The sequence below is a fragment of the Phascolarctos cinereus genome, unplaced genomic scaffold (genome assembly GCF_003287225.1).
Source record: "Phascolarctos cinereus isolate Bilbo 61053 unplaced genomic scaffold, phaCin_HiC Scaffold_2;HRSCAF=192, whole genome shotgun sequence".
In the NCBI taxonomy this organism is placed as follows: domain Eukaryota; kingdom Metazoa; phylum Chordata; class Mammalia; order Diprotodontia; family Phascolarctidae; genus Phascolarctos; species Phascolarctos cinereus.
Window position 1 is genome coordinate 347,260,889 of NW_027555625.1, and position 22,940 is coordinate 347,283,828.

At 46.7% G+C, this 22,940-nt stretch overlaps 1 protein-coding gene across 9 annotated transcripts in view; it reads right to left on the reverse strand.

The window, feature by feature from the left end:
• TCF7 (transcription factor 7) overlaps nt 1-22,940 on the reverse strand; it is a 124,653-nt gene that overhangs the window by 20,471 nt on the left and 81,242 nt on the right. For 6 of the 9 annotated variants that reach the window (XM_020991179.2, XM_078150365.1, XM_020991182.2 and 3 more), the window contains 4 exons: nt 15,734-15,842; nt 12,197-12,287; nt 1,783-1,872; nt 379-492 (listed from right to left, as the gene is read on the reverse strand). In XM_020991179.2, coding sequence (XP_020846838.1) covers nt 379-492; nt 1,783-1,872; nt 12,197-12,287; nt 15,734-15,842 — 404 coding nt within the window. Of the gene's footprint in view, nt 1-378; nt 493-1,782; nt 1,873-12,196; nt 12,288-15,733; nt 15,843-20,553; nt 20,997-22,940 lie in introns of those variants that run through there. The other 3 variants (XM_020991180.2, XM_020991183.2, XM_020991186.2) reach the window with 2 other exon arrangements.

The window sequence follows — 22,940 nt, forward strand, 5'->3', positions numbered from 1 at the left end:
GAGGTGTTGTAAAGTCAGGGAATGCTCCTGAGACCAATATTTCAGTCACAGCATGGTTCTATTCATCCTCATTGTAAAAGGAGAAAGGGGGGGCTCAAAGGAAAAAGAGATAGTTAGTGACAAGCCAGCTAATTATGACACATTTCTGTAGGGCCTATAAGGTTTACAACGTGCTTTCTTCAAAACCATTTTCTTTGGTGTAAACACTAATATTCCTGTTTATGGATGACAAAATGGCACACAAAGAGACACAAAGAATTTGCTAAGCTACGTAGCAAAGAAATGGCAAGAGCTGGGATTTGAACCCAGGTCTTCCAGTTCTGAACTGAGGGTAACATCTTCCCCCCCCCCGCCAGTCTTTGCTTCTAGCTCACTTACAGGCCCCTGTCGTAGTGCTGTAGCTCCTGCTTTCCAGAGTGGGGCACAATGGCTGGGTGGGGGATGCCAGTGGTGTGCATGCCTGAGCCCAGCATCAGAGATGGATGGGTGAACCTGGGGGAGGAGCAGAGAGAGAAAGAGAGATCACTGACTGTGCTGGGACTGCCCAGGGCACTCTGGGTTTATTGAATCAGGAGACACAAGGAAGGAATGCCAGGGAGAAGAGGCTAAAAGGGAGACATATGCATATTCCCAAACAACACTGAGCATAGACTCATCACTCCCTCCGCCAAAAAACCCCACACATATGCACAAATGAGGAAACCAATGCTCAAAAGTTAAATGACTTGCTTAAAGTCAGTACTGATGGTAATTGGCAGAGCCAGCATTTGAACCCATGTTCCCAGACTATAGATCTAGCAACCCACTATTGCAGCACTTTGCCTCTCATACAACTCTTATTTCTGTGGTGCTTTAAAGTAAACAGAATACTTCCCTCACCACAGACCTGGGAGGCAGATAGTGCAGGTGGTATTTTTTCTATTTTACAGACTCAGGTTAAGTGACTCAGCATTTTTGGTGATTAAAGCTTAAATTCCACTTCCTTGGTTCCTCCCCCAAAGTTACACTGCACTGTGAGGATCAGCATTGATCAGTATTGGGATGCTTGGAGCCTTGGTATCAGAGAAGGCTCAATTGCTGCTGAACTAGGTCTGGAAGACAAGAGTGTTGGGGCAGGAGGCATGGGAAGGAAGCCAGCAATCTCCCTGCCACTGCTTCAGATAACTCTGCCAGGCTTCCCCCAAAAGACTTGGATATTCTCCATTCTATCTAAAGCAAAATGGAGCAGAAGCAGGAGCTAAGCAAGTATACATAAGAGCTGACATGCGCACACAGATGTGTGCATATGAATGGAGGCTGGCACATGCAATGGAGGCGGAAGTTTGGACCTTTTCCGGGCCCCTTCACAGGAGGTGGAGTAGGGATAGTCTTCCTCTGTTTAAACACTGTAATACGGCAGTGAAGCTCATAGTATATGGGGCCGAATTCTCCATTCCCTTCTGCTTGTGTCTACCCTGAGATAGGCACAGAGGCTCCAAGACATGTCCACATCCAATATGTGACCTTGGAAGAGATTGGGCTCTGTGGCCGAGTTAAACTAGTTTCCCCTGGGGGGTGGGGGAGTCGGGATAACACTCATCAGTTCGGTAAATGGATGGAAAGGCTAGACAGACATAACACTGCAAGCTGAAGTCTGCTTCTGAGGCAGACGGACAAATGAACAGACAGGGCAAGGCCCTTCCCACTGCCCATCTGCCAGCATTGGCGGGACACCACATGGAGAAAGCTGAAGGTCCCTGGCTGAGCCACCCTGAACACATGGAACCAATGGCCCATACTCACCTAGGGTAAGGTGCCCCCGGGGAGACTGCAGTCGAAAAGTGCTGTCTATATCCACAGGAAGGGGGGAGGGGATAGAGAGGTGGGCTCGCCCTGTGGTCAGGGAAGAGAGAGAGTTCAGCAGCTGCTCTGGCTCTGCTGAGGGTGGGCAGAATGGGCAAGAGGAAGCTGGCTTAAAATGTATCAAGGACAATGGAGGGCTAGACATTTGGGAAGGGCTTCCAAGAAGTGCTAGGAAAACATTCTGCATCATAGAATATCAGGGCTAGATGGAAGGTCAGGTTATCTAGTACAACTTCCCTAAGTCAGGAATTCCCTCCTACAGACTCTCTTAGGAAAATCCCAGTCTGGAGGAAAATTGAATAGGAGCAGACACTGATCCTTTCACAGAGTTTACAGTCTGAGATGAAAGAGGAGATAGTCTTTCAGCTTCTATATTCATTCGTCCATTCAAGTAGGTGCTTCCTGTGTGCCAAACACTATGCTAGGTACTGTGGGAGATATGTCCCTGCTCCAGTGTAGAGGGAGTAAGACACACATGGATAATTGAGAGTATACTGTAACATTTGCAAAAAAGTATTATGTGGGATCTTCGGGATCACAGGATTGAGAACTGGAAAGTGGGACATCAAGGAAGGCATTTGACATCTGATCTGGGCTTTAAAAAGGATTCAGCAAAGGGGAAGGGAAGAAATTGTAGGTATAAGGAGATAATATGAGCAAAGATGTAGAGGTGGGAGAGCATAAGGTATCCTTAGGGACAGAGAACATATGGTATTATTTGGAGCATGAAGTTGGGTGGAAGCGAGTTATAAGATAGCTTAAGAAAGTAAGATGGCACCAGACCATATATGATATTGAATGCTAGGCAAAATTGGGATGCTATTTGATAGTATTTTTTTCAGCTGATAGGTAACATACCCAGATCTTTGCCAATGGAAGATTAGCCTAGGAGTGATGTGAAGGATGACATTTGTTTGTTTGTTTGTTTTGTGGGGGGTGGGCAGGAAGGATGGAGAGAAGAGGAAGCGAGAGAACCTAGACAGCAGATAAAATACACACAACCTGATGGACGTGGTAAGAGAGAGGAGAGAACATAGAAAAAGATGATGGCTAGGGTGGAACTGACAGGATGGGTAACTTAATACACTTGAGAGCTGAGAGAGAGGGAAACCCTCAAGGCTTTGAATATAAGATAATCGATGGAAGTGCCACTGACAAAAGAAGAGCACATACTTGACAACTAATAATGGAGAACTCTCCACTTCAAAAGATAACCCCCCCACACACACACACATGCAATCCCGTTGTCCCATTGTTGGATGGCATGATGGTTCGACCTGCCAGTGCAGAGGAGGGGGAATGTGGGATAATGTTAGATTTTTTTTTTGATGTGTTGGTTTGCTGCAATTTTTTTTTAAATTTCTCTTTTGTGTTTTTATAAGGAGTGACTTTCTAGGAAGGGGAAAAGAAAAAAATAGGAAGGGGAAAAGGATAAGGATACATTTGGAAATGTAGGTTATATAAAAACAAAAAAAGTATTTAAAAGAAAATATAAAAAACTTTTTAAAAAAAATAAAGACCTGCTTGTAGACTGGGAGAGGGGCTAGTATAGTCAGTCAGCTGGCATTTATTAAGCACCTTTTATGCATCAGACACTGTGCTAAGCACTGGGGACACAAGAAAAGGCAAAAATTACCAGTCACTGTTCTCAAGGAGCTGATAGTCTAAATAGGGGAGACAAGATGCAAAAAAAAAAATGTACAAACAATATAAAGAGGTTAAACTCAGAGGGAAAGCACTAAGATTAAGGAGGATTGTAGACTCAATCCTATGATCCTGTAAGATAAGGTATTTTCCTTGCTTCTCTTCACCACAAGGGGACAGTAAAGGCCAAAACTGACGGTCAAGCACTCATTCTCTACAAGTTGGAGACTGCTTTGTTTTCCCTGAGTGGCAAATGCTGTTAGAACATCGGGGTCATCCAGAGGTGCCTACTGATGATAGTTTCAAGAAACAGTTTTAAAGGTCATCAAGTCCAGCCCCCTCGAGGCCCAGAGGTAAGGAGCAGAGCTGGGATTCCCACCTCTGTGGCCAGGATTCCAAGAACAGCTTCTTTTCCCATTCCCTGTGCCTGACCCATTTTTCTTCTTTCTACCTGCCCCCCCCCCCACCACCACCCGGAGCTCTCAGGAACTGCTCCTGGTGAGAGGTGCAGGGAGGCGCTGTGAAAAGTGATGAAGCACCCTTTCTTATGCTCTGGACACCTGGAAAAAGCACTCACTTCACAGCAAATGCCTTCAGTGGCCATCGGGCCCCTGCCCAAAACACATCTACCACAATGTCTGAAAGCCCACTCACTGGGCATCAGCATACCTTTCTCCAGGTTGCCCCGTTCAAATGTACATCCCCCTTCCCTCAGTCTCCATCTCTGTCTACTTTTCCCAGCAATGATTTTTCCTTCCTGACAGAAGAAGCTGTTGTGGGGATGAGAAGAAAGGAGTTGGGATATAAGATTATGGGATTTTCAAATCTGTTAGGAATCTTATAGAACAGATCATTTAACTACTTGCTTCTTTTTATAAAGGAATAAATTTATACCTTGAGAGAAGTGACTTTTTCAGAGTCACATATGCTAAAGTCATAACAGTTGGGATTTGAGTACAGGTCCTGACTTCAAATCCAGTGCTCTTTTCACTGTTCTACTTGGAGGCAGAGTGAAGGAGGGTAAAATGAGAAAGAGAGTTGTGTCATGCAGGAGCTCTCCCACCACTTGAATTGGTGCTGCCTACACTGATACCAATATAGGATTGCAAAGGGAGTAAACTTGTAGAAAACTCTTGTGCCTAAAAACAGCGTTTTACAATGGACACAGAACACTTAACTTTGTGACCATGGGCAAATCTCTTAACGTCTTTGGGCCTCAGTTTCCACATTTGTAAAATGAAGGAGTTGGACTAGATGTCTTTGATGTCTCTTCCAGTTCTAGATCTTATAAGTATCCAGGATGGGATTCTTTTTTTTTTTTTTGTGAGGCAGTCGGGGTTAAGTGACTTGCCCAGGGTCACAGGGCTAGTAAAAGTCATGTATCTGAGGCTGGATTTGAATTCAGGTCCTTCTGACTCCAAGGCTGGAGCTTATCCACTGTACCACCTAGCTGCCTCCAGGATGGGATTCTTTTATGCCCATGTAGGAGGGGAGGCAGCACTCACAAAGATTCTCAAGTATTAGATTTTTCTACACTATTCCGGGCCTAGATTTCCCTGGCCACACTGTTTTACTCTTCCCCCCTTTCCCCACTTCTTCCAGCTGGCTCTTTCTCCTCAACCCCACTTAATGTATACAGTATCTATCTCTCCCAGGGAACAGCACCCTAGGAAATCAGTGAGAGAAAGAACTGACTGGATTCTGCAGCCTAGATGGTTCCTAACCTTGCAGGCAGCCGTGGACTTGGGCTTTGCTATGTGATTTCAGGGTGGGGCTCTGGAGAAGCTGCCCATCATTATGAGCAGTCCAGAGTTTGGGGGTGGTGGTAAATAAGCCACATCCTGTGTATTTCAGGATGGGACCAAATGAACTTGCTCTTCTGACCCAGATTTTGATGTGTATTGTAATAGCAGGTCCTTCCATGAAATGGAAGGCTGGGGCCTGAAATCAAGGGGACCCTAGGAAGTTTGGGAAACGCATGCTCCCAACTATGGGAGGAAAAAGGGAAAGGAATAAATCTTAACAAGAGTACCTCCCCAGGACTTTCTTAGCTCAGGTTGATCAACCTCTCTGAGAACATTTGAATTCACAGGATCACAGATTGAGAGAGGCCATCTAATCTAACCCCCACATTTGACAGATAAAGAAACTGAAGCCCAGAGGAAGCCTGAAACTCAAGCAAAGGGATTTACCTAAGGTCACGAAGGCAAACTGTCAGAGCAAAGATTCAAATCCAGGCTCTCCAGTTTTAAGTGTTTTACACCATAGATTCCTGTCTTGGCTCTTTCTCAGTGGTGCCAGATCCAGGAAATGGATTTGGGGACTTCAGACCTCAAGCTTTCCAACCCACTCACCTTCAATTGGAAACCTCCAAGAAATCTGTAGGGAGGGAACAGTTCTACCTCCCATCCTTATGTTGGAAAGGGAGCTAGTCCGATCTGAGAGGAAACAGTGGGACGTACTAGAGCTGAGCTGGGGAGGGCAGTGCTGGCTGACAGTAGCAGCAGTCTCTTTGGGAGTTCTGGTGAATGCTCTCAGGGCACTACCCCTGAAGTTCTCAGAGTTCTTGACCCACCTTCACAACTGAAAAACACAACAGTCACAACTAATTCCCAGAGAAGTTAAGGGACTTGGCTGAGGTCACCAAACAACAGGAAAGAAGTGGAGTCTGATTGGAACTAAACTCGACCAAGTCCCTGCCCACCAAATCAAGGTAATTCTAACTCAGTAAGACAGGAATCTGGAGATACAGGAACAGGTCGCATTGTCTTAAGGAGACAAAGCAAGCATCCTCCATCCTGAGAGCCCTTCTCTAGGCACAAGGAAACAGCACAGAATGATTCCCCCCAAAATTGGAGGCAAACTTGATAGGCCCTTGTGCAAGAAGCCAACTCAGATAAACCCTGTTCCTTCTGGATCTTGGATTGTTCTAGATTCCCAATCTGGAAGGTAGTGAGAGACAAAGAAGTATATTTCAGGCCAAACCCTGCTCCTGGGTACATTCTAGACCAGGGGAAGAGAGAGAAGGGTTAGACACCAAACCCTGCCCTCAGGGAGCTCAACTTGAGTGAGACAGATGGAACAGAACCAAGTCCTATCTTTTGGGAATTTGTTCTCAGTCAGTGGAGGGGAGAGACCTAGGTTTACAGGTTCACACCTGTAAAATGGGAGATTAGATTAGATGGGTCTAAGGTTCTTCCCAGCTCTGACATTCTGTGATGGTCATTGTCAGACTCTTTGTCTTAAACACTTAACAGTTGCTGGGTGAAGTGAATGAATGAATAAACCAGTTTACTAAGGACAAGATCTCTTGAGACTAGAGTTTGCTCTGTAGGGGTCACGGGGCACTGAGGAGTGGAGGAAAAAAAACCAAAGGTCAGTCCCCCTCCTCTCTATCTATAATCCCTAAGGAGTAAGAGTGCACAGGAACAATTAGGGGCTTCTACAGAGATTTAGTTTTCCTGGCTGGGACCCAGGTGAGGTGTTAAAGGCTTTACTTCCATTAGATCATTTGAAGGGAGAAGGAAAGGGTTGTGTTAGGACTACCATTCCCTAGCTCTAGGATCCCAGTACAAGCTGAGAGATAACTTTGAGAATGAGGACAAGGACCAGGCCAGGCTGAGGAACCACCCCTGCATGTTCTCAGGGATGAAAGAAACATTTTTCTATGATTAAAGAGAGCCCAAGACACTCTTTTCTCCCTATTCATTCGGAAGTCTGAAGATGAAGAGTTGTGAGAGAATTGGCAAATGGGACCCTGATTACTAGAATAAGCAACTAGTTGTGAGCACATTTTATAAACTTTATAAACTTTGCATTGTTGAAATGCAAATGATTCTGAAAAATTATAGAACCTTAGAAAGTGATCCCATAGTCTCTAGGTTAACCAAATAGGCCAACACAACCCCTTTCCCCCGTGCCCCCCCCCGTTCTCCCCCAGACTAACTTGCCCATCCTTCACTAATCCTTTTCTTGTCCATTTACCATGTGAGCTTGGGCAAGTCTCTGAACCCTAGGCTAGCAAGTTGGACCAGAACATAGAAACTGTCTTCAAACTCTAAATTGATGGTACCTACACTTCCATTCATGTTAGTATCACTCCCATTTTAAGGATTCAGATACTGAGGTTAGAGGAAGTTACGTAACCAAGGTCCAGTAAGTGTTGGAGAAAGGACTTAAATCCTGGTTTTCTGACTAGCAACATTCTCACACCACTATGGCTCCCCACAGTAATGTTAGAAGGCCACAGAAGCCTAGGAGCCAGAAGCAGGGCTTGCTTCTTTTCTACCTTCTATTTTGTCCCTTTCTCTGGACACGTGCACTTCTGTCCCCTTAGAAATTCCTGCTGGGACCCTCTGGAGAATTGGATTTGTGATTTCCAGTTTGCCTAAGGAACTTGTATTCAGAGTTAGGCTTTTTAAATGGTCATAGAACATACATTTTTAGACATGGCCAATGAGGTGATTTGCTTTGCATTGTTCTGAAGATTTCCTTCCTTCCTGCCTTCCTTCCTGCCTTCCTTCCCTCTTTCCTTCCTTCCTTTCTTCCTTCTTTCCAGTTTTTTTTGGTTTTGATTGGGGTGGGTGTATAGAAATGGGAGGGAGATAAAATAAGTACTTGTTAATTGAAAATAATAAATTTTTAAAATAAGTGCTTATTAATTGAAAATAATAATAAATTTCAAAAATGAATACGAGCTCCTTGCAAGGAGAGGTTATTTCATTCTTTGTATTTGTATCCCCAGAACTTAATGTTTATTGATTGGAAAAAAAAATTCACAGAATTCATTGTCACTATCCAGCCAGGGAACTCCCAGATTCAGGGGAAAATTCTTGGCTTGGGTTCTAGTGGAAGAGGAAGGTGAGCTGGGGCAGAAGCAGTTCTGGTTTCCTGGGAAATATCTGGCTGTGGCCTGCCCTTCCCCCTTCTCGCCCTAGCTCCAAATTTTTTTATGCCCACTGAGAACTGCTTGAAACTGAACAGAATAAAGCCAAATTCAGTTCCCACAAGGAGTTATTTCCAGAAATGACTGAGATGTAAAAACAAAATGCATTAATAAAACTTAACTAAAATTTTCAAAGAACTTCTACATAATCTCCTCCTAACTGGGGTAACAGCCCTTAGGGGGTAAGTCTCCTAAGAAGGTAAAAGCCATTTTCCTCCCCCAGAACCTTAGAAATGCCAAAGAGCTTCCTTTTCCAGGCTAAGTTAGGATGCATTGGGCAAGGAGGAGAGGGAGCCATAGGGTTACCATGTATGTTTGAAGGGAATAGGCATTTAAGGAAGCAGTCAGAGTCTCCTGTTGGGGATATGGAGAGGTCAAGGATCCCTGGGTAGTTAGTACTTAGCCTTCCTGTAGGTCGGTACAAAGACGTATTTACAACCTGTCAGCACAATCTGGCCCATCACAGTATTTACAGACAATGGCTACATTCCACCCCCCACCCCACTCCCTTACCCCCACCCCAAACCATCAGCCTTTTGAAGCTCCACATTCCTATTCACACTGGATGAGAAAGTCCTTGGCTAGAATTAATCTCACAGTGACATTCCTCACTCCTGAGGCCTGAGCCTGGCTCTCAGATCCATTCACAGCCTTCCCAGCCCAGAAAGTTTTCTCACCCTCACAGGATCAAAGGACTAGGAAAGGGGAAATCCAATAAGGCTCCTCCCTGGCCCTGCCTGACCTATCTCTTCCAGGGCTGGTAGGCTGGAGGCGGAGGGAGTAGAAGCTGGGACCTTGAATCTCTGAGCTACTTCTATTGGGCCACATCCACCGTCACACGCCACAGATCACAGCTCCAAGCTTTGTCCATCCCTCCCCATCCCTCAGGAACAAAGGGAGCCTGGAGCCAGCTGCCCCTCCCCCTCTGTTGCTCGAGTGCTAGCTGAGCTGGGGCTGACCAGGGTGTACACGGTAATGGTGACCCTGCCCAGCACAGCAGCCTGTCTGGGTCAGGACCATGAGGCAATAACACTTCTCAGGGGGTAGCTATGCCAGCTGGGCTGTGGGAGGGCTTGACTATGGGCCACACTGTAAACAGAGCTTCTAGGAAGGCCTGAGGCCTGGAAATGGGGGGAATGTGCTTTAGACCCTGGATGTATCTTCCACTCCAGCCCTGTCAGTGAGAGGACTCCTGGGGGAGAGCTTTGGAAGGATAAGGATAGGGGTTTGGAGGGCTTGGGCAAGGGGTGGGCACTCTGCAGGGACTCGGGCTGGGAGGAGACCAGGTTCTGACACAAGTTATGGGATTGAGCTTGCTGAAAAATGCTGTGTGAGCACCAAACTTAGGTGAACGGATGCCCAGGGACTGTTGGTTTAGAGCTGGAAGGGGATTGCTAGTTTTAGTCCAACTTGCTCATCTAAGATCCAAAGGTAACACAGCCAAGAAGAGGGTTAGTGGAAGATGGCTAAGGCAGTTCAAGAAGGGTCGTGTTGGCCTTTGGTTAACCTAGTGACCATAAGCTCCCATTCCAAGGCTCTAGTATTCCTCAGGTCTTTTCCTTTTAAGGAAATCAGAGGGGCTCAGGGACTAGCGATAGTGAAGACACTACCCACTGTCTGGCCTGCCTCAAGGCCTCCTCTCTAGCTCCAGAACTCAGGCTAATTATATAATTAAGAATTCATATAGTGTCCACAGGGTTCTACAAGGGCCTGTCCTCTCCTTTGTCCTCTGGCTGCAAGTTTTGGCCCCCTTTATCCCCTGGGCTATTTATTTCCTATGGTGAGCTCCAGTCCCGCGTCCTCCAGGAAGTCTTCATCACCGCCAAATGAGGTTGACCTCTCATGTGTGAGTCCTTTATTTATGGCCCAGAGAAATGCGATCATAATCAGCATCAGGAGCAGAGCACAAACCTTTACTCAGAAAATGTTTGACTGATCGATTAACATTAATCACTGTCAAGATGTTCTTTCTTTTTCTGACGAGAATCTTCTGCTTTAGGATACATTATAGGATCAGAGATTAGGAGCTAGGGACCTTGGAGTTCATTAGTCCAATACCCTTCATTTTACAGATGAAAAAACATGCCCAGAGAGGTTAAGTGAGTTTCAAGGTCATACAGCCCAAATAAGTATCTAACGTAGGATTTGAACCCAGGTCTTCTTGACTCTAAGTCTGACACCCAATCCATTACGCCATGCTGCCTCTTTGCTTTCAGGTCATTTCTCCCAATCTGCTCGTTAAGGAACCAATAGAAATAAGCATTTATTAAGGACCTACTGTGTGCCAGGCACTATGTTAAGCACTTTACAAATATCTCAGTTTCAGGTGCTTTTATGATTCCCATTTTACAATTGAGGAAACTTAAACAAACAGTGGTCAGGTGACTTTGTCCAGCTACTAAGATCTGAACTCAGGTCTTCCTGACTCCAGGTTTAGCCCTCTATCCAGTGGGTCATCGAGCTGCCTCAGAGTTCTGATTTCTGTAGCCAATCCCTTGGGCTAGCATAGGGAGTAACCTGAAATACTCCCATCTTCCCCCATGCCTATGCCTCTTTTCTGGACATCTTTCCACCTCCTGCTTCCTTCACCCTGAGAGGAATCTGGACCAATCCTCTCTAGAGACTGGACATGTCAGAGAAACTCTTGAGTTCTCCCACCTTCCAGGTTCATTCTAACAGAGAAAGTCTTCTCCTCTAGCTTCTATATCCCCTTCAGCTTTTTCCTACCCCCGAGATACTAGAGCTTCTTAGGAATAAAGAAATGGGGAAGTAAATCTGCTCCAAGTCCACCTGCCTTGGACACCCCCATCCCAGCGACCCCATAGTGCACACAGTTCATACCTCCTTATGTATTTCTTTTTTCACATTTTTATGTTCTGTCTCCTACGTTAAACTCTCAGCTATCCAAGACCACCAAAACCCAAGACTCTTTCCTAATTTCTTTAATTTTTTTCCCTCCACAGTATTAAGGATAAGCTTTTCTCCATGCACAAAGAGTGTGGTACCCTGTTTCTGGCCACCCTGAAGCCAATTAATCCATTCCTGGGCATTGAGCTGTTGGTAACCCAAAGCTCACTTTCTGACAAACTCAACCCCAGATCTCTTCCCTGCCCTGGAGTAAACCAAACTTGTCTGCCTTGCAATAGGATATTGGAATTAGCCCACCTTGCCTTGATTTCCCAAAGGCTCTGGGGTTCACCACAGCTAGGCAGTGGTGATTTAGTGGAAAGAGGAAAAGACTTTTTTTTTGTAGAGAATGAGCTCTAGAGGCTGAGAGAACAGGCTAGTGCCTGGCCATCCCCACCCGCTTCATGGGTTAAATAAAACCCTCGGCTGCACCAAATGAAACAAGCTAAAGGGCGGGAAGAGAGCCAATAGGGTCAGCACCTTTCATTTTTCATCAGCACCATAGGGAGAACTAGATGCTTTGTAAGTCCCATGAGTAACATGTGACTCTTCTGGAGTTCCCTTACAGAGATGAAGACACCCTTATAATTTTAAACTCCATTTCCCCCCAAACTGGTGCTGAGCAATTTTCTGCACTGGATTATGGAACCAAGTGAACCAAAATGTTACTTTTCTTGATAAAAGGAACCCTGGGGAAACTGAGGTTCTTTTGGAACAGGAGCAGCTTGGTAGCTCATCCTTGCTATACTGTGGTACCGGTTGATTGAGCCAGGATCTTGGCTCTTTGACCCAATCTTCAGCCCGTGGGTGTTAGGTCAGCCTAATTGTTCAGAAACAGTAACGCTCCTTGACACTCACCAGCCCATGGTGTGAGAGATCTGTCCAACACCACCTGGAGATAAAGAGTAGAAACTGGAGATGTCGGTGGTCTGTAATGGGCGGTGAACACCTGGATGGAGAAGCAAGATGGATTAGAGAAAGAGGCAGGGGAGGGGCCGAGGAAGACTATCTGAATGGAGCATTCTCATGCCCACCAGATCCATATGTGGTCTAGATGGAAGCGCTGTGCCATAGGGAAGGAGACCCAAATTAGAAGTCAGGAGAACTGTGTTCTCATCTTGGGCTTCCCTTGCCAAGGTCCCTTCACCCCTTTGGGTCTCAGGGTCACGTGTAAGATGGGATAATGATTCCTGCCCTGCCTCCCTTAAAGGGCTGTTACAGGATCAACTGGGATAATGGATGTAAAAGCACGTCTGAGCCCAGCGTGCACCCCCAGTGAAGGCTGGCTATCAGTTAGGAACTTGCTGTTTTGGGCAGAGCCTGGGCCCTTCCCTTCTCTGCACCCCAGTTTCCCTGTCTGTAGAATGAGGGGTTGTATTAGATGGTATCTGAGATCCCTTCCAGCTCTGACATTCTATGATTCTAAAGCATTTTAAAAAAGAGTTTTAAGAAGTTGTACATGTTTGGAGTTATCTACGTGATCTGGAGTCTACCTGTTCAAAGTTTACTGGAAACAGAGAACATAACTCAGAACTGGAGCTCTCCCATCCCCCCAAATGCATCATTTTGTCAACTTAATCGCAAGTAGATGTGAGGATGATTGGGACCACGTGTCAGCGTCAGCCGCAGGCGGTGATCCCTATTCACACTACCCCTGGAGAAGTAGCCATTTGGTACCTGGATCCTAAGGCTTCGGGTGGAAACAGGGGGATGGGTTGGGGAGGGTGGGATCGAGTTTATTCTCAGAAGGAAGCAGTGTTTGGGGGAGGTGTGGGTGGCATCTTTGACACCAGAGACTTTGTAAGAGGTCCTAGAAGTGAAGGGATTCAGTCCCCCAAATCTCATCAGGGACAAAATGTTAATAGGAAAGACCTCTCCAGCCTGCCCCTGAGCTTCCTCCCCCTCCTCCTGCCCCTGCCTCAACAAACCCCAACCGCAAGGCCTGAGATGTCTCAAACTTCCTCTCGGAAGGCACATGGAATCCCCCCCCCCACACACACATTGGCTACTCTGAACACATGAACATCCTAAAAACAGATAAATTGGAAATAGCTGCTGTATCAACATCATGGGCAGTGACCAGGGACCTTAAAAGGATGACCAATTACACAGATAACAAGAATAGCCATGACAATAATTGATGTGGGAGGGTGTCAGAGATGAGAAAGGTGTCTGCTTTGGACCTGCCTGGCCAGTAGCCAGAGCTCCCAGAAATTGAAAGTCAGTGGGATTTGGGGGCTACCCAAGACTAAATCTGCCTGAGGCAGGGCATTTCTGTCTGCAGACAATACTTGTTCTAGGAATGACTCCTTCGCTTCGGTATGTCTGGGGATGATTCAGAGGGCGTATCACTTTCGATTTACTCTCTGGCCCTTCTTTTGTTAGGGTAGGGTGAGGTGTGTGTTGGGGGTGGTGATGGGGTGTAGGACAAGCAGTCCCAGATTCCTAGACATCTGAACTCTGGGCTGGGAGTCTTGGTCTAGGGGGACCCACATTCAGGCCTGTCTCAGATAAGCATCAATCCCACTAAGAAGAACTTGGCCATTCTCACTCTCAGAGAACAATCCCTGCACTTCCTGGAGAGGTAACCATGGACAAAGCAACAGAAAACCGCCAGTGGTTTTTACGGTTTGGCTTGAAATTGGGCAAAGTCAGGTTTGTCCTCTTGGGGAAAAGTTCCTGTTGAAGTATCTTAAAAAAATGCTCATTTGTTCTTTAAGCCATAGTCCAAATGTAAGAAGCAGAGTCCTACAGCTTGGGGGCAGCAAGGACTTTTATACCCATTTTACAGTGATAGAGACTGAGGTTTGGAAAGCTGAAATGATTAAGTGCTTCTAAAAGAGCTTTTCACAAGGAAACAGGTAAGGAACCTGTAGCCTCGAGGCTACGTGCTGCACTTAAGGTCCTCGAGTACGGCCCATTTGACTGAAAAATGGCCATACTTGAGGACCTAGAGGGCCACATGTGGCCTGGAAGGTGCAAGTTCTCCAGCCCTGGGTTAGAGGCTGAGCCTGCTACCATGGAGAGAGCCCCTCGACTCAGTCCGGAAACTTCCTAGCTATGGGGCTATGAGACAAGTCACTTTCACTCTCTACAACTTCAGTTTTCTTCCTTCTCTGATACCTTATCATGGTGTGGAGGTGACCCTCTGGACTCCTGAAGTCTGTGTCCCTGGAGCACAAACTTTGGTAGGTCCTACCAAGATGAAAAAGCTTTGGGTGAAGGCCAGGCAAGGTATTGTATGCCTGTCATCTGAAGCCCAAGCTAGTTAAGTTGGAAGATACCCATCACTGGATGGCTGGCCATTGAGTAATCTCTTGACCACTGCGAAGAGGATGGAGGGCGGGGTGGATGGATGACATATATGTTAATCAGCTAGTCGGTACAGTGGATAGGACACCGGGCCTGCAGTCAAGGACACTTCTGTTCCAATCTGGCCTCAGACACTTTACTAGCTGTGTGTAAAACCTACCCTGGGTAAGTCACTTAACCTCTGTCCCAGTTTCCTCAACTGTGAAATGGGGATAATGATAGCACCCTCCTTCCAAGGTTGTGAGGACCAAATGAGATCATTGTGAAGTGATTAGCACAGTGCCTGGCACGTAGTAAGTGCTATATAAATGTAAGCTGTTATTATTTGTTGTTATTATTATTAAACATGCAAGCAATATCCCTGTTTTTTTCCCACCGAGGTAAGGATTTAATGAGACAATGCACATGAAGGCACCTTGAAAAGTACTGTGGGCACACTGTGCACACACAGAGGGGCATTCATCATCATCTTTGTTTTGTTACTGTGGTTGTTAGCATTATAAACTTCTATTCCAGCTCCCCCAGCGTGAAATCCCTCCCATCTGTCCTCAGCAGTGCCTTCCAAATCCCCGTCCCATTCGTTGTTCTTCTCAGAGTACACGACTGTGGCGCAAGCCATATCTGGCCCCAATTCACCCTTGGCCCTGCTGGCCGCCCCGACCAGGCCTGAACACTGACTATTCCCTGGCTTTCAGTTCCCGTCAGGGTTTGTGCTAGTTCCCAATGCTGACAGAAATCTTTCTTTCTTGCCTTAATTTCTTTAGATGTCCAATGGACGTAGCACTCTTGCTTTCTCTCTTAGGGCAGTAACTGGGAGCACCTAAATGTCCTGGGGGGGGAGGGGAATGCCAAATAATCCTTAGTCTTCTTCTAGGAAAGCAACCCTGTCATTCTGTGTTTGGTCTGACACTCTCACCTCCTTTTGTGTCTGGTCCCCACACCCCCAATTTGCTTTGCTTGACTGTTCATATTTGTTGTAAGACTTGTCTTTTTGTTGTTGTTCTTCAGTGAGGGAAGGGTGGGAAGGAGAGTCAATAAATGCATGTTCATTAAAAAAAGTGAATGAAAAAAACACGGTCCTACCTTGCTTCTGGTTGATGTCAGCAGAGACGTGTGTCTGGTGGGAGCTGAAATGTTCATAGAGGGGTGTGATCTGGGGAACTCCATGGGAGGGCTGGCCAGGCTTGGCGTGCTGAAAGACACGAGAGAGACAGCCCCCAGCCACCCACCTGTAAACGTGAACGTGATCCGAGCCACCTGCAGCAGCCCAGAATTTCTGGAGCTTGGCAATGAACTTCCTGGTCTCAAAGGAGCCTCATCGCAGGCCGGGAAGCAAGGTGGCAGAGCAGGTATTTTTAGTCTCTTTTTACATATAGAAAAACTGAGGCCAAGAGAGAGAAGAGGAATGACCTCAAGTTCACCTAGCTAGCCAGCAGCCTATCAGAACTGAGATCCAAGCAGGGGTGTGCTGGAGCCAGCGCCAGACGTTTAAGAGAGTCCGTTGTTAAATTTTCCGTGTGATCGCTCATGCCTCAGAAACAAGCAATCCCTGTGCATCACCCTTGATATATTGTTTTGTTGACTGCTTTGGATCAAGAAAGTGTTAATAATGCCGATTAAGCTCTAGAAGTGCACACACTTGTAAAAGCCCCTACCCCTACACTGTTTTATAAACATTATTTGAGCTCAGCAGGTCTACAAGAGAGGGCTCAGGGAATGAAGTCCTTATCAAATTGGAGGCCTAGCCACTGTAGACTAAAAATGATGATGAGGATGACAACTGGTATGTATAGAGTGCTGTTTACATCCATTAGCTCATTTGGACCTCACAACATACTTGACCTATGATCCAGGGCTCCTCCTTCCCTTTACAGCCATCCTTTGGCTCACTGCTTAAACAGCCCTAATCACTGAATGGGTGTTGCCTCAGCCAAAGTGACAACTGGGAGAGACCTCAGCTTAAAAAGGCCAAGGGCTCCCACCGCATCCTGAGCCATCTTCAGTCGTCCTGATGTGTATCTGGCCACTGAACCCCAGATGGCTCTGGAGGAGAAAGTGAGGCTGGTGACTTTGCATGGCCCTGCCTCACTTAAATCCATTTCACTTGCGAGTCATGGCAGCATCTTCCTGATGTCGTGATCCTCTTGACCTTGAGAACAAGGGCAAACCACACACACACACATACACACCACACACAGAAGAGGCAGGGTATTCATAATTAATCCTATTCTACTAGAGGCACTGTGGTCCCCCCTCTGATACAAACTGGCCATATCAACCTGCACAAATCTTAATTTAGTCTTTCAGTGTTCTAGGCCAGTGGCTTCAGACTCACATAGAAAGAAGGTAAGCTGCATGTTTGACCCCTCTGCTCTAGGCCACTCTCTAACACTATATATGCTGCAGAAATGGTGCCAACCTATACTGATAGAGAGAGTTTTGAATTCTGAGTCCCCAAGGCTGACTCATAGAGCTTTCTCCGAGCTGATCCTAGTTTCTTCCCTGCCAAAGAAGAGGAGTTAATATTTCTGAAAGGCTTCCAACTGTGCCTCTTCTCTTGTCCTTGGTCTTACTGAGTAACACTGCAGGAGGGTGAGAGAGTGGGGGGAGGGCTTAAAAGAGTCATGTAATCTGTCTCTGTCATCCCCCCAACTCTGCCTAGGACTGGGCTGGGCATAAACTCTTTCCCCATATCTGGCTCTGAAGACGGAAAGCTTCCTTTCTGTCAAGACCCAACTAAGATGCCACCTCTTCTATGAACCCTGTTCTGGGTCTCCCCTGAACCCAGGTGAAAGTGACTTCTCCTACCTCAGACTTTCACTAGTACTTTGTCCCGGACTCACCTTCATATTTCTCTTGCTTTCCCTTGTAATATACTTCACCTCTCAGAGCTTTGTTTCTTCATCAGTAAAATGGAGCTATAATACTAGTGTTATCCACTTCACAGGATTGTTAGGGGAAATCACTTTGTAAACCTTTAGGTGCTATGGAAATATGAGTTATCATCATTAATTATTTTCATAAGTTTGGATCGGTGATTCCTTTGTAAAGAGAATTCCTTTGTAACTGTCAGTGTTACAATTCTCTCCGCTGAAGAAGCTCACAAACTCATCTCTAACACGTGACATTAGAGTTGCCTGGAATACTTGGAGGTTACATGACTTACCCACCATCACAGCTGGTACATAGGGGAAGGAGGACTTGAAATTGGCTCTTCCTGAAACCAAGGCTGGCTCTATATCCACTGTCATGATGACAATCATTGGGGTACTTGTTCTCCCCCAGCCCCTTCCCTTGGAGGGTAAACTCCTACAGAGCAGGTATTGTGACATAGCACACAAAGATACTTGTATCCTCAGAGCCCAGTGTAAGGGCCCTGCCCTTAGGAGGTGTGTAAAAATGTTTGCTGAATTGAAAATTGGATTGGTTTGAACTGAACATCATCAAAATACTCAAAAGGACTACGTGACTCCCCTACCCCCACACCCCCTTAGGGAAGGGGGAAGGGAGAAAGAGGAAGGATGTAGAGTGGAGGGGGGTGATGGAGTAGTTGGAGCCCTGAGGGGCTCCTCTGGGAGGGTTTCCTAGATGAGGTTAGTTTTGGAAGTGGAGGAAGGGAAAGGGGCAGGGTTTGGCAGAGAGCAGGACTGTTGGGTTTGTTTTGGATGAAACTAGGGCCACAACCAATGAGCCCTTTGGTGGGGGCCTGCTGTGGGAAGTTGACTAAAGGGGCCCAGCGTGGATGAGAAGCCACAAATAAAAGGGTATGGAGGGGGTAGAGGGGATGCAGGCGACCCATAAATAGCCTGGCAATTAGAAGTAGGTGGGGCAGCTGGGCCTTAAAGGGAAAGCAGTTGTTAGTTAGCAAAGCCACAGGCTTACCCCAAGCTCTCCAGGGAGGAGCTAGCCCAGCCAGAATCTCCAGAAGTGTGTGTGTGTGGTGTGTGTGTGTGTGTTGGGGAGGCGGTCTAAGGACAGCCCAGTCTGCAGCAAAAGAGGACAGAGCCCCTGAGTCCTCCTGAATTCAGGTCAAAAGGACTCCTTTGGGCATTCAAAGGCCCTTCCTCATCTGGTCCAACTCTACCTCACCAGCCTTCATTCTTACGGCTCCACCAACAAGCATACCTGTGCTGCAACCAAAATCACTGCTTTCTGCTGTGTCTTTGCTCACACTGTTCTCCCTTCTCGTATATCCAAAGTCTACCCATCATTCTTCAACACCTGCCTCCAGGCCTCCACCTCAAGGAAGACTTCACAGGCTGCCCCAGTCTTCACCAATGACTCCTTCCTGGCACTGATCATTCACACTCCTTGGCTGGTGTTTAGCATAAAATAAATTTCTCACAAAATCTGGACTCCTGCGCCTGGCATTCAAGACCCTCTACAATATGCTTGCAGCCCATCTTTCCAGACAGATCTCATGCACTCTCCTCTACACTGTCTATGTGGCAACCAAGCTGGGACTCATCTTTGTCCCCTGAACACATACAGTGTGGTACAATGGGAAAAATGCTGACCCCACATAGAGTCACAGGACCTGAGCACAACTCCGGCCCTGCCAACCACTTGTGACCTGCAACCTTGAGTGCATCACTCCTGCTTGGGCCTCAAATGCGGGGGCTGGGCTTGACAGCTTCCAAGGTCAGGGTCAGCCCTCTCAGCCCTAGTCTAGGATCTCACTCTCTTTGATAAGACTGTTCCCTATACTTAGAACCCCGTCTGGTCCCCCACTTCATCCATACTTTGCTATTCTGAATTCCTGCCCATCCTCTCAGAGGCAGCTAGACAGCTCAGTGGATACAACACTGCACCTGGAGGCAGGAAGCTGTTGTCTGGTTATGTCTGACTCCTTGTGACCCCATTTGGGGTTTTCTTGGCAAAGATGCTGGAAAAGTTTGCCATTTCCTTTCCAGTTCATTTCACAGATGAGGAAACTGAGGCAAACCAGGTTAAGTGACTTGCCCAGGGTCATACAGCTAGTAAGTGTCTGAGGTTGGATTTGAACTCAGGAAAATGAGTCTTCCTGACTCTAGGCCCAGTGCTGTATCCACTGTGCCACCTAGCTGTAGGAAGTTAGAAGACCTGAGTTTAAATCCATTCACCTTAATCCACTGGAGAAGAAAATAGCAAAATACTCCAGTATCTTTGCCAAGAAAACCCCAAAGACAGCATTATGCTGTGGTCCACAAGGTCACAAAGAGTCAGACGTGATTGAACAACTCGAGAACAACAACAACCATCCTTTAAAGCCCAGCTGACAGACCACGTCCTCCAAAAGAAACGTCCCCGATTTGTTTCCTTCCCCTCTCCTTAACTGAATCAATGACCTCCCTCCTCAGATAGCCCACATCACTTGATTTCGTTCATCTCTAATGCACTTAGCACGTATTGCCGTCCCATTCCCTGCCAGACTGTAAGCTCCGTGGGGGTGGAGACTATCTTTTAGGGAAGCACTGTATGTATGGCACCTAGCAAAGTGCTTTACAAGTGGGAATCTCACAAAGTTGGTGGTGATTGTATTGTCTAAATCGTAATGAAAGAGTTCTGGTGCAGCAGAGAGATGACTAGCTTTGAAGTTGGAATCCCAGCTCTGTGACCTTGGGCAGGTCATGGGAGGAGCCTTCGCTCTCTCAGTAAAGAAGGGGTTGGACTAGATGATCTATAAGCTTTACCACTTGTGTCACCTTAGGCAAGTCTTTACATTCTCTGAACCTTGGAATAAGGTGGCCTCAAAGATATTTTCCAGCTATAAAGTCCATGATCCTATGAGTCTGACCCTGGCTCCCCAGCTGGACTGTGAGTTTCCTGAAGGGAGGGATTCTGTCATGTCCACACAGGACAAAGCACAGGGCTAGGCACATGGTGTGGGGAGGAGAGGAAAGGGATGATCAATAAAAACTTACTGATTGAATAGAGACTGGAGTCCCTTCCAGTGCTGGGTGCCTCAGGCAGGGCCGGGAGATAACTTCCCCCAAAGCCCCTCTGGTTCTGAGACTCTTCTGAGGGAGGCTATTGAATGTTTGCTGGGCCCTTACCCCCCTGCTTTCCAAACTACCCAAGCTTCCTGTCTCACTCATGTAGGAGGCCATAGCACTCTTACTTTTCGTAGAAATGGCCTATGGTGGCATTCAGAGATGACTCATGCCTCACTGAGATATGAAGATGGGGAGAGGCAGAACAAAGGGGGCTGTTCTCTCAGGCCCCAGGGCCAAGGTGGTGGTTTTCCTGTAGGAGGGCTCCTTAGGAAGAGAGTTCACTTCTCCTCCTATCAGCTCCCTTCTAAGGCGCTTTGCTGTAACTCTCAGTTGGCCTGCCCCAAACCACTGAATAATTGACTTACCTCTGTCACTAACTTGCTTTGTGACCTAAGGAAGTCACAGGATTACAGATGTAGAGCTGAGAGCAATCTTAGGGGTAATCTGGCCCAGCCACTCCATTTATAGATGAGGAAACTAAGGTGGGAACAAGTTAAATGACTTGCTTAGAGCATCCTAGATACTAAGAGATAAAGCCAAACTTTGAACCTGGGTCACATGCATCTAAACTTAGCATAGTACCAAGCCATCACAACCTTTGTGAGTCTCATTTGCTATATCTACAAAATGAGGCTATTTAATAATGAGTAATCCCAGACAGACAGAAAAACCACTAGCCTCTGGTCGCTACCATTTGTCTCCTCACTTACTACCTCTGTGACCTTAAACCGAGGTTAACTTTTCAAGGCTCCATTTCTTCATATATAAAATGATGGTCTTGGACGAGATCCTATGATCTCCTCCTTGCTTCCCTAGTTTAGCTGAGAAAAGTTCAGAGGGACCAGCCCTATAAACCCTGGGGTGATTCCTGAGTGATCAACGGAGTTGAAACTTCACAGCCAAGAGTGACACTTGCCAGCCCTAGTCCGTGGTGAAAGGCAGATGGGGAAAGAGGGCCTAGCTCAGGGGGTTCCCAGGGGATTTTTATCGTTGTTGAGTTATTTAAGCTGTGTCCCAATCTAGATGACCCCATTCCATGTTTTCTTGCCAAAGATACTGGAATGATTTGCCATTTCCTTCTCCAACTCATTCTACAGATGTGGAAACTGAGGTAAAGTGGCTTAAGTGACTTGCCCAGAGTACACAGCTAATAAGTGTGTGAGGTTGGATTTGAACTCAGATCCTCCTGACTCCAGGGCCAGCACTCTATCCACCATGCTACCTAACTGCCCCAAGGGGAAGAGGTCTCATAGCCACATTTGCCTCCATAGTTGGCGGTTCAATGCTCAAGCCCCAGGGACATACCATTCAGGAGATTTCAGTATGGTCAGGAAAGGGAGCACTCTATTAGACAGTATTTCCAAAGTGCTTTCTACTGTCACTCATTTATTTCATAATCACATCAGCCCTGAGAGGCTGTGTATAGAACAAAGATTATTATCCCCGTCTTGGAGAAAACTGAGGCTTAGGTTGGATAGCTTGGTGATGGTGGAGCCAGGGTTAGAATCTGGATCTCCTGATTCCTGAGGGGATAGAGAGCGTTTTCTCCCCCTCCCCTCGGCTCACTTCCCCCACCCCTTAACCAAGTCCCACCATTCAATCGGAAACAGGCATGGGAGTGACAGCTCTTTCTTAGAGAGAGGGAGCAGCTGATGACCTGAATCTCTGCATACTAGGCCTCAGGGCTAGGTCTAGAGAGAGTGAGTCTGGTAACTCAAGACCAAGAGGAAGATTTTTGTTGAAGTCATCATGCTTAGTCAGTGTCTTTAGAATGTCAGTTTTGGAAGTAGCCTTAGTGGTCATCTCATTCAATCTTTAGACAGGCAGCTTATGGTCTAACAGAAAAGAAAGGGGCTTGAATCCAGGGGCTGCCACAAGGTAGCTTCAGTTTCCTCATCTGCAAAGGCAGGAGGGTGATAATTACACTCTCTAGCTCACAGAGGAAACTTCAATAAAAATGAGGACTGTGATTCTCATTTTACTAGGAGAGAGACTGAGAACCTGAGAGAAGGTTACAAAAGAAGTTAATGGTAGAACTAAGATTCAGATCCTGGGTCTCCTGACTCCTAGCCTCAGGCTTTTTCCATGAAGCCTTGATTAACCGTGGCTTCTCTGCTTGGGTTGTGGGTGTGGCTTGATCTCGGTGAAGGTGCTGAGTACCCACAGCTCTCTGCTGATTACATAATCCTTGGTAGCAAGGATTGTGAGATATTGAAGCCTGGGAGGGCTTCCTGGAGAAGCTGATAGGACCCTGAGTGAATGCTGTCCTAGGTAGGAAACTGGGCTTGTTCATTTGATGGGTTTGCCGAAGTTTC